The sequence below is a fragment of the Agelaius tricolor genome, unplaced genomic scaffold (genome assembly GCF_023055355.1).
Source record: "Agelaius tricolor isolate 1412-34295 unplaced genomic scaffold, bAgeTri1.0.p SCAF_7, whole genome shotgun sequence".
NCBI classification, from domain to species: domain Eukaryota; kingdom Metazoa; phylum Chordata; class Aves; order Passeriformes; family Icteridae; genus Agelaius; species Agelaius tricolor.
This window is the reverse complement of record NW_027269267.1, coordinates 11,262,683-11,276,284: the sequence shown is the minus strand read 5'-3', so window position 1 is coordinate 11,276,284 and position 13,602 is coordinate 11,262,683. Positions and strand designations below refer to the sequence as shown.

The 13,602-nt window shown below is 35.1% G+C and overlaps 1 protein-coding gene across 11 annotated transcripts in view; it reads right to left on the bottom strand.

Moving 5' to 3' along the window:
• DMD (dystrophin) overlaps positions 1-13,602 on the bottom strand; it is a 1,148,686-nt gene that overhangs the window by 283,898 nt on the left and 851,186 nt on the right. For all 11 annotated transcript variants that reach the window (XM_071430346.1, XM_071430344.1, XM_071430345.1 and 8 more), the window contains one exon: positions 7,487-7,604. In XM_071430346.1, coding sequence (XP_071286447.1) covers positions 7,487-7,604 — 118 coding nt within the window. The remainder of the gene's footprint in view (positions 1-7,486; positions 7,605-13,602) is intronic.

Here is a 13,602-nt window from a genome sequence, read left to right as displayed (position 1 = left end):
CAATTATTTACATTACTCCTTTTATAATTGCAAATTGACTGAGTCTTTTCAGTTTCAATGAGAGAAAACATTCCTTTCTGATTATCTGGCCACTACACAAGTCAATGGAACATTCTTCTACTTCTTCTGACAAGATGTAGTAAAACCACTTTAGCATTTATTATTTTCAGTTTTTAAAGTATTTTATATAAATGTTAATTAACATTCACAAAAATGAGAATGAATTCAATTTTGAAATGTAATCAAAACCAGATTTTTTTCTGTAATGCTGTAAATAGAAAGCCTCCTATTAGGTACTATTAAATATGTTGAAATCTCTAAAATAACTCAGTGATTGCTTTCCCAAAGAACCACATACTCCTGGCAGTTTTGGTCAATTAAATGTTTAAAAAAAATAACTTCTTTAATTAAGATGTGAAAGTCTTTGTATCCTGAGAAGCAATCTCAATTTATTTCAGATTTGCATATTATTGAATCCTTCAACATTTTCAGAAGTTGAAAATCGTTAGCACATGGTGCTAACAATTTCAGAGACCTACATGAGCAGGATCTGCCATCTCATCCCATGTGGCAGTTTCTTATCTTCCCTTTACATTTTGCTTATAACACTTTTGCAAGTAAATTTGTTTCTTTCTAAAGCTACTGAGGTGCTACTCTTGCTAAACTAAAAAAAGAGAAAGCTCCATTAAATGGATATATGAATGGAGATTTTTCACAAAGGCTCTAGGAACAAAGGTATGTACTTATATAAAACCAGTCTGTTAAAATATGACTCCTCTGGAGCATACAAGAAGGAAAAGATGACCCTGACAAAAGTGAACAGCACTTACCATAGTAGGGGAACACACTGCAGTACCTGGGAAAGGATTTGTCATTTCATGTCTGCTCGTGGTTCTGGGCCACAGTTTCAACTAATTGGTGACTGGGTAGGTTGAAGGTTGGGGGTGGAGGGCTGAAGATTTATATGTTTAAAATCAATTCTATAAACTCAGTCTCCAAACATTTGAAGAACAGCAGAGTGAATTGCAGAATATTAAATACACTTAAATTGTCTTGACATGGGTTAAAAAGAAGATACAAAGCAGACTCAAATGGCAGCTCCCCTCCAGTGCTGTACCAAATCATTCCTGAGGCTAAAGAGGAAAGTATGTTCTTCTGTTAGATGAGGGTATACCCCAATTCTTTCAACCAGTTCACTTCATGTACCCATGGCTACATCATAAACAAAGTGCAGCCTGTTAACATGAAACATCTCCCTACCAAATCATACTGTCCTTATTCTAAGTGGCTTGTTTATGGCTTTTGTTTGTTTCTTTTCACTCTTTTGGGCCAAGCTGAAATTATTTAAAAGCTTTTAAAAAAGTATTTAATATTACTTTTGCTGAAAGGTATCCTCCTGTAGCACAGCCTTATACTCTTCACTGGACATTGTCTTTACAGTTCACGAGTTCACAGTTAGGTGAGAACTCACCTTGTGATCATAATTTTCTCAAGAGAGAGTTGATCAACCATTCTGCTTTTGTAGGAGAAGAAAAACTGATACTAAGACATAATTTGGACATAATTAAGTGCCTCTATATATCACAGCAATTCAGTGTGCCTGTCTTCCAACACAGACTGATTTCTAGCAGCAAAAAATTTATCTATTCTGTTCTTATCTGAGTTCTTACCTATTTAGAAATATCTGGCCTAGAACTAGCCAGTTCCACATCAATTACCAACAACATGAAGTTTTGTAGTCTGTACAGCATTGAGATGTTAGAGCAAGCCACTAGCAATGATATCACCTAATACACTTATGACCTCTGGGGCTGCCAAAAACTCTGTGCCATTCCTGCTGAATTTACTTCAGGTTTTTACTGAATTTTACTGAATTTACTCTGTGCCATTTACTTCAAGTTAATAAACCAGAAGTAAAGAATAGTCACCCTTAGTGACTATTCTTCACTTCTGGTTGTATTCCAAAAGCTTTTTGGGAGGACTACAACACCTGAAGCAGGCAGCTGAGATCTTGCCCTTTGTCCTCTGAAGCACATTCTAGTATATATAGCCTGAGAAGTTATATATAACCAGAGTTCCCCAATCATTCAGATGTTTCTGGGGCATATTATCACCCATTCTTAAAGGGCAACTCTCCAATGTTCCAAAATAACTTCCTACTCCTTCTTAAGATGTCCCATGACTTTCTTACAGGTCCTACAGCAGCAAACATGAACCAAAGAACAGGTTTCAAACTCTATATGCTACTCAGAATAATTCCACCCCTTTCAGAGCTCTGGTTTTATCTTGTTATTGACATTTTGTTAAAAAAAACAACTGTTTCTCCCTTGTTTTGTTGCGATGGCATAAAGTTCTCGTGGGAAAAACAAGTTGTCAGCTCTAAACTGGTACATCAGGATGATTAATAAACTGCATGTATGTGATGTAGGAAATTCAAATTCTTGAAATGTTCTTCAAATATTCTTCAAATATGTGGAATTCAGAGAACATACAACTGGGGTTTATTCAGTAATTCAGCTTAAAAATATCAACAAGATAACTGGAAAACTGTATACAAATACAGTTTTCTCTTACACTTTTCTTTTTTGGTCTTGGCAGCTAGGGGGTTTACTGCTGGATGGCAAATCCCAGCTTGTATGAATTTGTTTTTTCAAGGGGTAAACTCATCATTTGTATTCAATAGCTCTAAGAGAAAATCACATGGATGGAAGTACAGTGGAAATGGCTATTTTATTAAGATGTAGAGAACAACAGTGCAGTTTTAATTCACTGTGGAATTTCTATATATTTTGTTGTGGAAGTGATGACAAGTTGATGATTTTGTCGTAAAACTGTCAAATACAGCAAACTACTAAATAAAGACATTTTTATGTTGTGACACAGAGAAATTCAGACTCTTTCCAGTTTAGCTCAAATGCAGCTCTCCTAACAACCAATTATAGCATATAGGTTTTCTTCAAAAATATCAAAACCAACCAACAACAAAAAAACAAACACAAACAAACAAACCACAAAAACAAAATACCTCTTCTAAAGGCATTGTGTATAAATTATTAATACACTTCTGATCTTGTTTTCTAAAACTGTAAAAAAAAATTAAAAGGAACCATTTTGTCCCAAAGTATAATTCTTTATCAAAATAGTCTTCATTGTAATGTTTGTATTTATTGCTATTATTTACAAATTTAATGTAATAAGAATTAATTAACCTCTCAAGTGATATTTTGAGAGTACAATAAATTTCACAAAATTGCTAAAGAAATATGTTTTACTTTGGTTTATAATCTTGAAAGGGAGATTGCTTTGCTACTAAGGGAATATTTCTTCATACTGCTTTATAAATATGAATTTCCATACCTCCTCAATCACATACACAGCCAGAAAAAATTGCAAAATTGGGATGTAAATTACTAGCAAATTAAAACCACAGAAGGTTTATGCACTGTTACCTCTTGCACATGTGTGAACGCAGCAGCAGGAAGGCCTGCTATTTAAAATTTCTTATATTTCCAGAATCTAGCAAGATTTAACAGAGTCTTTTTAATTGCTTTGGTATTTCTGATTGTAAGAGTGTAAATTTGTTATCTCCCAGTGTTTCTATATTGACTTCTTACCAACTTTATGTATTCATACATAAGGACGGATGGAAAATAAGGAATTTTCAAAGTTTAATTACTTTTTAAAATTCAAAATTACTTATAAACCCATTCATTTTAAAGAAGCAACATTTTCAGCAGCAGTAAAGCAAAGAGTTTTGGAGCTGTGATGCATTATAGAGAGAAAAAATGTGATTGTACAGCATATGGTTCTGTTAGAACAGAATGCTTCTGCACTAAAAGAGCAGAGAGGTATGCTGCTTTTTCCCACAACTCTTCCTCAAGACTGAATGTAATTATTATTCTTACATATTCTTGAGTGTGTAAGTTGTAAACAAACTATGATTTAAATAGAATACACAGAGATTTAAATAAAACATTATGTAAACATAACACAAGCTTTACTTTATAGAGCAAGGTCTTTGCATGAAGAATAGATCCAGCAGTTTCATGCAGATAATGAAGGGTGGAGGAAAAAAGTTCAAAGGAAATAATTCAGTTGTATGAGCTTATTTTTCACTACCATTTTTACTTCATAAGAAAGACTGAATCTATGCAATACTATGACAACTCTGTTGAAAATAATCTCATGATTAGAGACATTTGCAATTTAACAATCATCTTTTGACTTTTTAAAATTTTGTATAACATCTTTATCTTTACCTTGTTTTTTTTATAAATACTTTAAAAAGGAAATAAGGTTTCTCAATATATTTCCAAGTTGAACTTTAATAAACATAACATACGTATTTCTTCAAGAAGTGTTAGCAATGTTAGCACAGAAGCCAGAGCCTTCAGGGTTTATTTTCAGTTGATGACACACCAACCCATCCTGTGATGAAGAATGCAGCTAACTCTAGTCTTGTAGAGTACCTGAGTCTAATTTAGTATTTACAATATATCTCTTCAGTGATATTGGCCAGGTGATTGAACAACCTCTTCATACAAATGAGCTCGTCTCATCTTTTTGTTTCCCAAAGTGTGAGATGCTGTGCTTCGGCCCAGGGATAAAGTCAAGTCTATCAGCACTGGATAAAGTCAAGTCTATCAGCTCCCACATGAAGACCAGGGCATTGCAGCCCATCACTCCCTTTCCTTCCTGATGGGATCTGATACTTTTGGCCCCTGGGAGTGAGACATCACAGAATGGTGAGGGTGGTACACAGCTGCTGCAGGGGAGCACCAATGTGTCAATACACAGGTCATGAAACAGAATAGATTAAATGTGTACTCATAGCTGCTGAAACATAACCATGGTAACCTATTTGTATTTATGAGGAGGAAGAAAAACTCAGGAAATAGGAGAAAGTCTGTGGATGAAGTAGAAAGGGAAGACCCTGGTGCAAGGCACAGATATGAGGGAGTGGACAGTCCCTATGGCTTTGAGGAGCACACAAACCTTAGCAAGTGGAGCAGATTCTCCAATACAGGGTTCAGTTCTGGCTGTGAGCAAGATTCCCAGGAATGCACCTGGGGACAAGATCCTGCATGCAGCAGGCTGAACTCAGTTTGTGCTGGAGGAAAAGGCAAAACACCTGCAGCAGCTGAGAGCACTGTAGAGGGCAGGAGTGCAGTAGGTGAGAGCACACAGCTGGAGATGGGAATAAGGAGCTGGGTTGGGAATAAGGAGCTCCCTATTTCAGGACAGGATAGCACTGTGAAGGGGTAACTACAGAGGTAGCTGCAGTCAGAACAGGTGGATCCTGTCTATACAGGTATTCAGCAGGCCTAATTCAAACCAAACAGAGAAATCTCCATCTTCTTCATATGGCACACAAGGAGAAAAAAAATCAAGCAATTAAAAACATAAAAATTACTGTTGTTATTTAGAAGAAGTACTTTAGATGAGAGTATGTCATTTGTGGCAAATATTCTGAAATACCTTGCATGTCACATTGTAAAATCCTACCATCTTTGTGTCCCCAGAAGTATCATGATCTCCTTAATATCCAAAAGCAATAAATACCCCCTAAGTAGTGTTTAGTATTACTAGAATTGCCCGGATATAAACTAAGTAAACATGAAAAATCTTCATGTATCTAGTCTGCTGCCTCAGAAAACTGGAACAAAAATGGCTCTGATCATACTCCAAGGTGTGCTTGAAAGGATATAAAGGGACATGACCTGCATCTACTGCATCTTAAGTTGTACTTTTGTAGACAAGGATATTGACAACTTCAGCACAGGAAATTAATTCCTAAATCACAGTAAAACTAATTTTTGGTACTTAAAGTTCAAAAATAATGGATATTTTTTGGAATTCTTATAGATAAGAACTAAGAAATCATCATGTAAAATGTATTTACTGCACTACTAGCCACTGACACAATCTGTAGTATGGTTGAGCTATGATATACTCCTTCATGATTTACAGTCTGATAGCTGCTCTCCTTTGCTGTACGAAAAAGAAGCATTTAATCTCTCTTAACTGGCAACTTCACTTAAAGTGAAGTGCAGTTTTCCAACAGAACAAAATTCAGTCGTGCATACAATTCACATGAGGATATATAGGAATTAATCTTGGATTTTTTTGAAGCCTGCAATTCCTAACTTCAGAAGACTTGTTTCACAATTAAAAATTCAAACATGCTACAAAATACTGATGGGAGTACTGCATGTGTTGGTTTTGAATAAGCACTGTAAAGCTAAAGTATATGTACATAATTCATGTGAGAATTCAAAAGAGTAGGTGATTCTAAAATTAATTTACATGTCCACCAGGAGCAGGTTCTTATGTAGTATACAAGCACTATCCCTTTTTTCTCAAAATTTTAATCATAAAGCTTCTCCTTTTCTATGTAGCATATTTCAATAGCAGTTTAAGAATGTTTTTGCACATAGGATATACTCGAAATAGCATTTATATGTGTGACTACCAACAATATGGTACAAACATGCATTTTGATTTGAACATAGTATGGAATGTATGTACCTGATGGAATAAAAAAAAAAGAGATAATAATTATATAGATATATTAAGTTTGTAATCATAGGGATAGAAAAATTTAGCCTACATTTACACCCTCAAAGTCATCAGTTGCAGGGAGCAAGCCTTGGTCTCGAGGCCAGGATGTACAGAACAGTTTGCATCTACCTAAAATTGTCTCTGTCCACATGCAAAGCACTTGGCTGTGGTCTTCTCTAAGCTCCATAGCAGACCTTGAGGACCATAAAAAATCCATTTTTTCTTAGTTTCTAGCCCTGAGAATTTGAGATAACAACTGAAGATATACAGCAGTCCATCACAAGGGCTGCTTCTATAAAATGACCTTGAGAGTGTGTTTCATCCTGTAGTGAGGGGTACAGGACATGCAAGCTTTCAAGGGTGACAACACTATGTCTTCTATAGGCTTCTACTAAAACTTAATCTACTGATTTTTCCACCTTAGGCACAGCTAGTTGGTTAAATTTGGAAAAGGAAAACAGAACTGAAGGAATAATACAGAGTAATGCAGAGCATCATCAGACTTGTGCGTCAGCTGAGGGGAGATGAAAGAAGAGCCTGCAGCTGTACTACGGGGGATGGAACTGAAAGCTTCTCACAAGCCTGTGGCTATACTCTGTGAATTCTTTCTTTTTTCTCCTTGTGTAAGAATAAATGTAGTTCTTTATTTTCGGTGCTCACATTCTACATTTTTTACGATTTGTCCTTCCACTGTGAAGACAAGCAATATGAAGTTGCAGTGAAAAATCTGAAATATGGGATCACTGACTTTCACTGACATTTCTTCTATACACAGATTGGTAAAGTCATATGAGAACTGTCACCTGTTGGAACTCTCCTTCTCCTGGCAAAGGCATAAAGTATCTGCAGAATGCCATGCTTATCAGATAGAACAGAATTTCCCATGTTTGCTGAAATGCCATATGGCAGCAGAATCACTACTTACTGCGGTCAGTAATTATTGTCCGGGCCTCTTGGTTGCTGGTCTTGTTTTTAAGATTTTGTGCTGCAGTTATTAGTTCATCCAGCTGGGGACGTCTTTGCTCCAGATCCTGTAGTATTGCCTAGTTGAACACAAATTCAAAAATAAAATAAAGAAAAAAGCACAAAGAGCTTTTGAGAAGACCACATATAGGGACATTTTTGGTGCAAACTTGATTTAAAGCAAGAAGATTGTTTGCTGTTTCAAATAATACAAAGAATTTGGTCTAGACCTTCTAAATATTGTTGTTATTAATTTAAAAATACCAAGTATAATTTGCAATAATAATTTTTAAAGAACCTGTAAAACTAAATACAAAGTAGCAATCACTCTACATTTTTAATATGTCAAATTATGCAGAATAAGTTATTCTCCTCTATAAAACTATATAGAAGGGCACTATTTTTCTATATCATCTTATAATTTACTGTTTATTTTTAAAAAGAAGATATAAGGGTTTACATTCTTGCCAGATTAGGCAGGCTTTTCCTATTAGCTCATGAATTCTAATAAATTATCTTTATTTTCTAGTATTTCATGACTGTTTAATTGTTATTTATTGGTTAAAAGCCATTGTAAGACTGTTAAAGTCACTTTTTTCTGTCCTCAGTCTTTACCTACCTGAAAAATAATTAACACTCACAATAATTTATATGCTACTCAAACCAATATATAAAGCCCAGAGAATCTGACTAGATAATAAGAAGTGGATTTAAAGTTTCTCATGGGGAAAAATATGAGCTTTATGGTATTTAGAAGGCAATAAAAACTAAAATACAATAGCTTTAGATAAAATGAAAATGAAAACTCAAGGAAAATAAGGCATATAAGACTTATGCACATATTTAACTTATTTCAAAGGATTAGGGAAGAGCTAACAAGGAATCAGTACAATCATTTCTCGATCAGAAGCATCCAAGTATGTCTTTAGAAGACTGACCAAATTCAGACACTTCAGCTACCTATTGTGGAGTTTCCAGAAAATATACTCATTAGATTTCCCTGTCTTAGGAGTTAAAAGTAGCAATACTTATTACATAACTACAAACTATAAATTTTATTCTACATACAACTTTTAGTCATCAGAACAGTGCAGTGTGCCATCAGACAGTCAGTAGGTACACTTTAACAGATATCAAGTTGGCAACAAAGGCCAGAGAAGGATTTCTATTTTTGAGGCCAGTTACAGAGTCACTGGTTAGATAATCTGTTAGCATTCTCACCTGCCTGTTGATAAAGTGTCTGGAGTATTTTACTGTCTTAAAAGTCTCCTCTCCTTAAAATGTTTTTGTTCTAAATAATCATAGTTGACTTTAAAAAGCTGTTATGCACTGACTGTTCTGGATAGAAAAGACCTGTGAGTCTGATCTTAAATTTGACCCTCCAACTTCAGACTACCATTCGTAATTTCCACCAAGTTGAAGGTTACAAATAAAGACCTAATACCATTTTCTGTTTAATGATATTAACAAAAGGGCAGAAGAATATAGCTTTCAGTAACTACAGCATGTACTATAAAAAGCAAACTAAAAGCTCCACAGAGTTTCATTTTGCTCAGTTACAAACTCTTTAGGAAAAAAAGGGTAGTTTTCAAGACACACATCTAGCTACAGCCTGTGAAATTCTTGCTTTTAACTTCTGTATCAGGTCTTTGAATATCTATTATAACTGGCTTTCTAAAGTCATACCCAAAAGCTTGGATGGTATTTTTTCACTTGTATACTGATTGAATTGCAGAGACATCCAGTTAAAACAGCAGCTTGCATAATTAAGCAAAGAAGAAATTTCTAATTAGAAGTCTCTCCTCTGTAAGAGAAATAAAATCTACTGATGCCATTACTATCTCTAGATATCTATGTGCCTTCCAAACTCCATTTTATAAGAAGACAAGTTAATGAGGGACATGAATTTCACAATAGGAAAAGCAGTCCCAGTGCAGTCGAACAGCATCTGTATTGCACATATTGCCAAAATGGACAGTGCAGAAGAACACTAAAACACACACAACAGGCTTAGATAATTCTGTGGCTTCCCTTTCTCTCCCCTTCCCTACCTAGAAAGGTTTACAAGAGGAAAAGAAAATTAAATCATTCTAAGGTCTTATGCCAAGAGTGCTCTCTTCCCTAAAGTTTCCTAAATATAATTTTATACCGGACTACACAAACAGAGTGATTTATCTGATCCAGCCTGAGTCTCCAACTAGACATTAAATGCTGTGGTTTTACCACTACTAAAGAAAGCTGCTGTTATATGTTTCATATAGTAAGAAATGAAGCACTAGGTAAGAACAGCTCAGAAAGGATTTGCTCAGTACCAAAACGAGGAAATGGAGCTGATCTGCGCCCAAGGGCTCACAGAAGGATTTACCCCCAAGACACATCTGCAATTCCTGAACTGGACATTCAGGAAAACTAGAAATGCCTCTTTAAAGTGAGTCTTCTAGTCCTGCTGTTCCCTTGGGGATATAAAAATCTCCTCCTTGTATGGATTATGTGGACAGCCTTCCCTCTACGATTTCATGTGAATAAAATTATTTTCTTTTGGATGCACAGAAGTGCATTTTTAAAAGTTCAAGAAGGACACTCTTAAACTCTTAAAACTATATACAGATCTGAATATTCTTAGACCTTTTATAAGACAATAATACATAATTATAAAACAGAGTTTTTTTCTTACTCTTACAAAAATCAGGATTTCTCAAATAAATATATTTTTTCCTTGGTTTAATTCAAAGTGTCAGAGGACTTTACCCAAGCAATGTTCCTATTTTAATCAGTAGAATTTTACCAATTACAATTACAAAATTGTTACAATGTTTATTGGTCTAGTTTTACCAGTTTGTACAATCTAAAAGATTTTGCTAATATACATTTCACATGATACCTATACAGCATATACGAAACCGCAATGGAAACCTGGATAAAAGTAGCTACTAAAACACATAATTTCCAATTCTTCCTGTGATCCTGTAGCATGAAAATAAATAACAACACTTGAGCTCCACTTCAAGTGTTATCATATTCTGTGACTGGATAAACTGTTCATGCAAGCTGTTTTTGTGGGTTAATAAAAATACAGCTATTTATGCTAGAAAGAGCAGTGCTTTGAAGAATACAAACTAAAAGATCACTAAGTATGATTTTTGGGAAAAGTTAAAATTGAATAGCTTTAAAGTATTAGCTAGATGATCTAAAACAAATGGACAAAACCCCCAAAAACCAAAATCAGAAGAAATTAATAGCTGGAGAGCATTTTAAAAACTTGTACAAATTCAGCCAAGTATTTAATGTTGTAAAACGATCCTCAACAGAAAACTAAGTGGAAACTATTAGAAGTTACTGCTACAACAGCCATAGGAATAAAAACTCATTAATAGTGGCACCCTGGTGGAGACACAGCAGATGCAACAGACCAGATGCCTCTGATTTGGAATGTCAGCACACGGAAACAAATGTGCTATATAAAAATGGGTAATACAGAAATGAAAGTTATAATTAAACTACTTTCAAAATAAATGAAACAGAAATCTATCCAATCCCCATTAGGTCACCAAAAGTACAAGCACAATGACTTAGGGAGTCAGTTAAACTAAAAGTTGTGGGGTTTTTAATAAACAAATTCTTTGCATACTCTACCAACACTTTTCTAGTGCTCTGTAAAGGTACAAAAATGCATTCTCCAGAACATTATGGAACATATTTCAATAAAGAAATGTTGCTTAATTATAAATGCAACTTCATATGAGTAGGTCAACAGTGAAGGACCACTGACATGCATAGTTGTACAAACACATTTTTAAAGCCCAAAAGAGCTTTTCTTTTTCTTCCACATATCTATAAAGGCCAACGTAATGATGCTTGGTGATATCACAGTAATGCATGATAATGAGTAAGGAGATACAGTCATGCAACCTACCTAGAGTTTGTTAGAAAGTGATGCTATTCACTTTTAACAATCTTTCCACATTTGCGGACGGCAGCTGCTCAAAAGAAAAATCCAATTTTCAGGTTCCTAACTTTTATGATTTTCTTACACAAAATGGGTGTTGAGGTATGGAACAAATTGTTCAAGTCAGCAACTGAAATAACTTGCATAAAAATTGCTAAAAAATAAACTGACAAACTGAAACAGGTGAAGAGTGACAAATTCTTGATGGGACTTCAAGGTTTGAGACTGAGAATTAAAATATTTTCTGGCTTTATAATATACAGCCTGCATATTTGACACTCCGGGCATGCTAGTTTCTATATATAATAGGATCTTTAAATCTATCCAGTCTATTTTTTTTTCTTTTTTCTTGACTTTATGGCAAGTGTTATCAAAGTGAAGTAGCTGAATTACAGGATGGTACCAAGACTTAGTAATTGACTAATTGTCTACTAGTGCTCATTAGGGGTGTTCACTCTTTAGTATCTGAAGAAATCTTTCCCACACAAAGCAAGGATTTTCCATCTCCCTTTGCTGAACTCAAACATATCAACAAGAGTTAAGGTTGCTGCTTACATGTTTCCAGTCAAATATAGTTTGTTATCTATTTTATACTAAGTATAGGAACGTTAACGGTGAGTGAGCAAAAAAATTATATTTGGGCAAATCAGCAATTTGGATTTTTGCTCTTCCATGTTAAGAGCAAACTGGAAGCACTTTTTATCAGTAAAAGCCCATGGCTGAAGACTTAGACTCCACAACTGTTTGGGATGATTTGTTTTGGCCCACTCCCAACCTTGTTTAATGAAACAAACCAGTGAACCACAACAGCACAAGTGGATGATTAATACAATGTGAGAATGTAAGGGAAAAGGAAGATATATTTCTTATCCTGTGAAGCTATTTGCTCCTCTGAACTAACTCACCATGATATCCTCAGAAAAAGCATAATTCCATTAATTAGTTGTTAAGGAAATTATTTGCTCATCTTTTGGAAAAACTTTAGACTCTAAACCTTAAATTTAAACAAAAAATGCACTGATAACTTCGAAAATGTATAGTCAAGACAACTTTTACTTAAAACAACTAAGTTTCTTGTGGCTGATTTGTTCTCTAAATAAAACGTGTTATATACACACACCTAGAAAGAGAGAAAGCTTTGGAAAAAACTTGCTAACAATTTCAGAAAATGAAGATATGTAACACCTACAATTCATTTGCATAATAAAATTGGCTTTGTTAAGATATTCCTCCCAAACACAATTTGAATTTGTTTTCTTGTCACTAAGCAGGAAGAGAATACGAGTGAAAATGGTCATTTACATACTCTCTATATTTAAACATAAAATTATGAAACAATGAAAGCAATATAATGCAGAGGAGTTTTCTCTTTTGAAACAACTTTTCTTTTGACTATTAACTGTTTTCTGTTTTCCCTTTAAAGCATGCACAGTTTTAGGAAAATACAAGGATCCAGAGCAACTATTTAGCAATGCTGATGGCTGATTGGTGCCTGCCTGTGAAATCAGAACTTTCACAGACGACACACTATGAATTTGATATTTCCTGAGTGCTTTATGCAGTCCAAGTTTTCCTAAGCAAGTACTTTTATGTCCACTTAGGGCCACCTCAAGAACTGCCTGAGCAGCTCTCATTGCTGTCTGAGGGAATGTATCAGCTCCATCAGTGATGCTGGGGGGAAGCCATCAGCTGCTGCATGAGATGCATGAAAAAGCATCACAGAACGTTTTGTGAGGTTTTTTTGCGACATTCACTCATTCAGTTATGTTGGTGGCACTGTGAATGTTCCTTTACAACTTAAGAAGCCCCGTTCGTTCCAGGAGGTTATGAAAGCAAGGTGTGCAACATGCTGTTGATGCACACTAATCAAACCAAACAGAACAGGAATAATTAATTTGAGTCTCCTCATGTTGACCATAAAGGGTGGCGATGGTAAGCTAGGATGATGGAAAAAGGTAAGGTGATGATGGTGGTGGGAGCTGGAATAACTCTCTCCCTCTCACCCTGCTCCCCATCTATTTGTCTGTAGGAAAGGATTTGGAAGCACATCAAGAGGATCAAATCATCAGCAGCTTGCTCATTATAACTGAGATAACTGAGATGCCTTGATGGACTGCACTGGAGTCCATCCA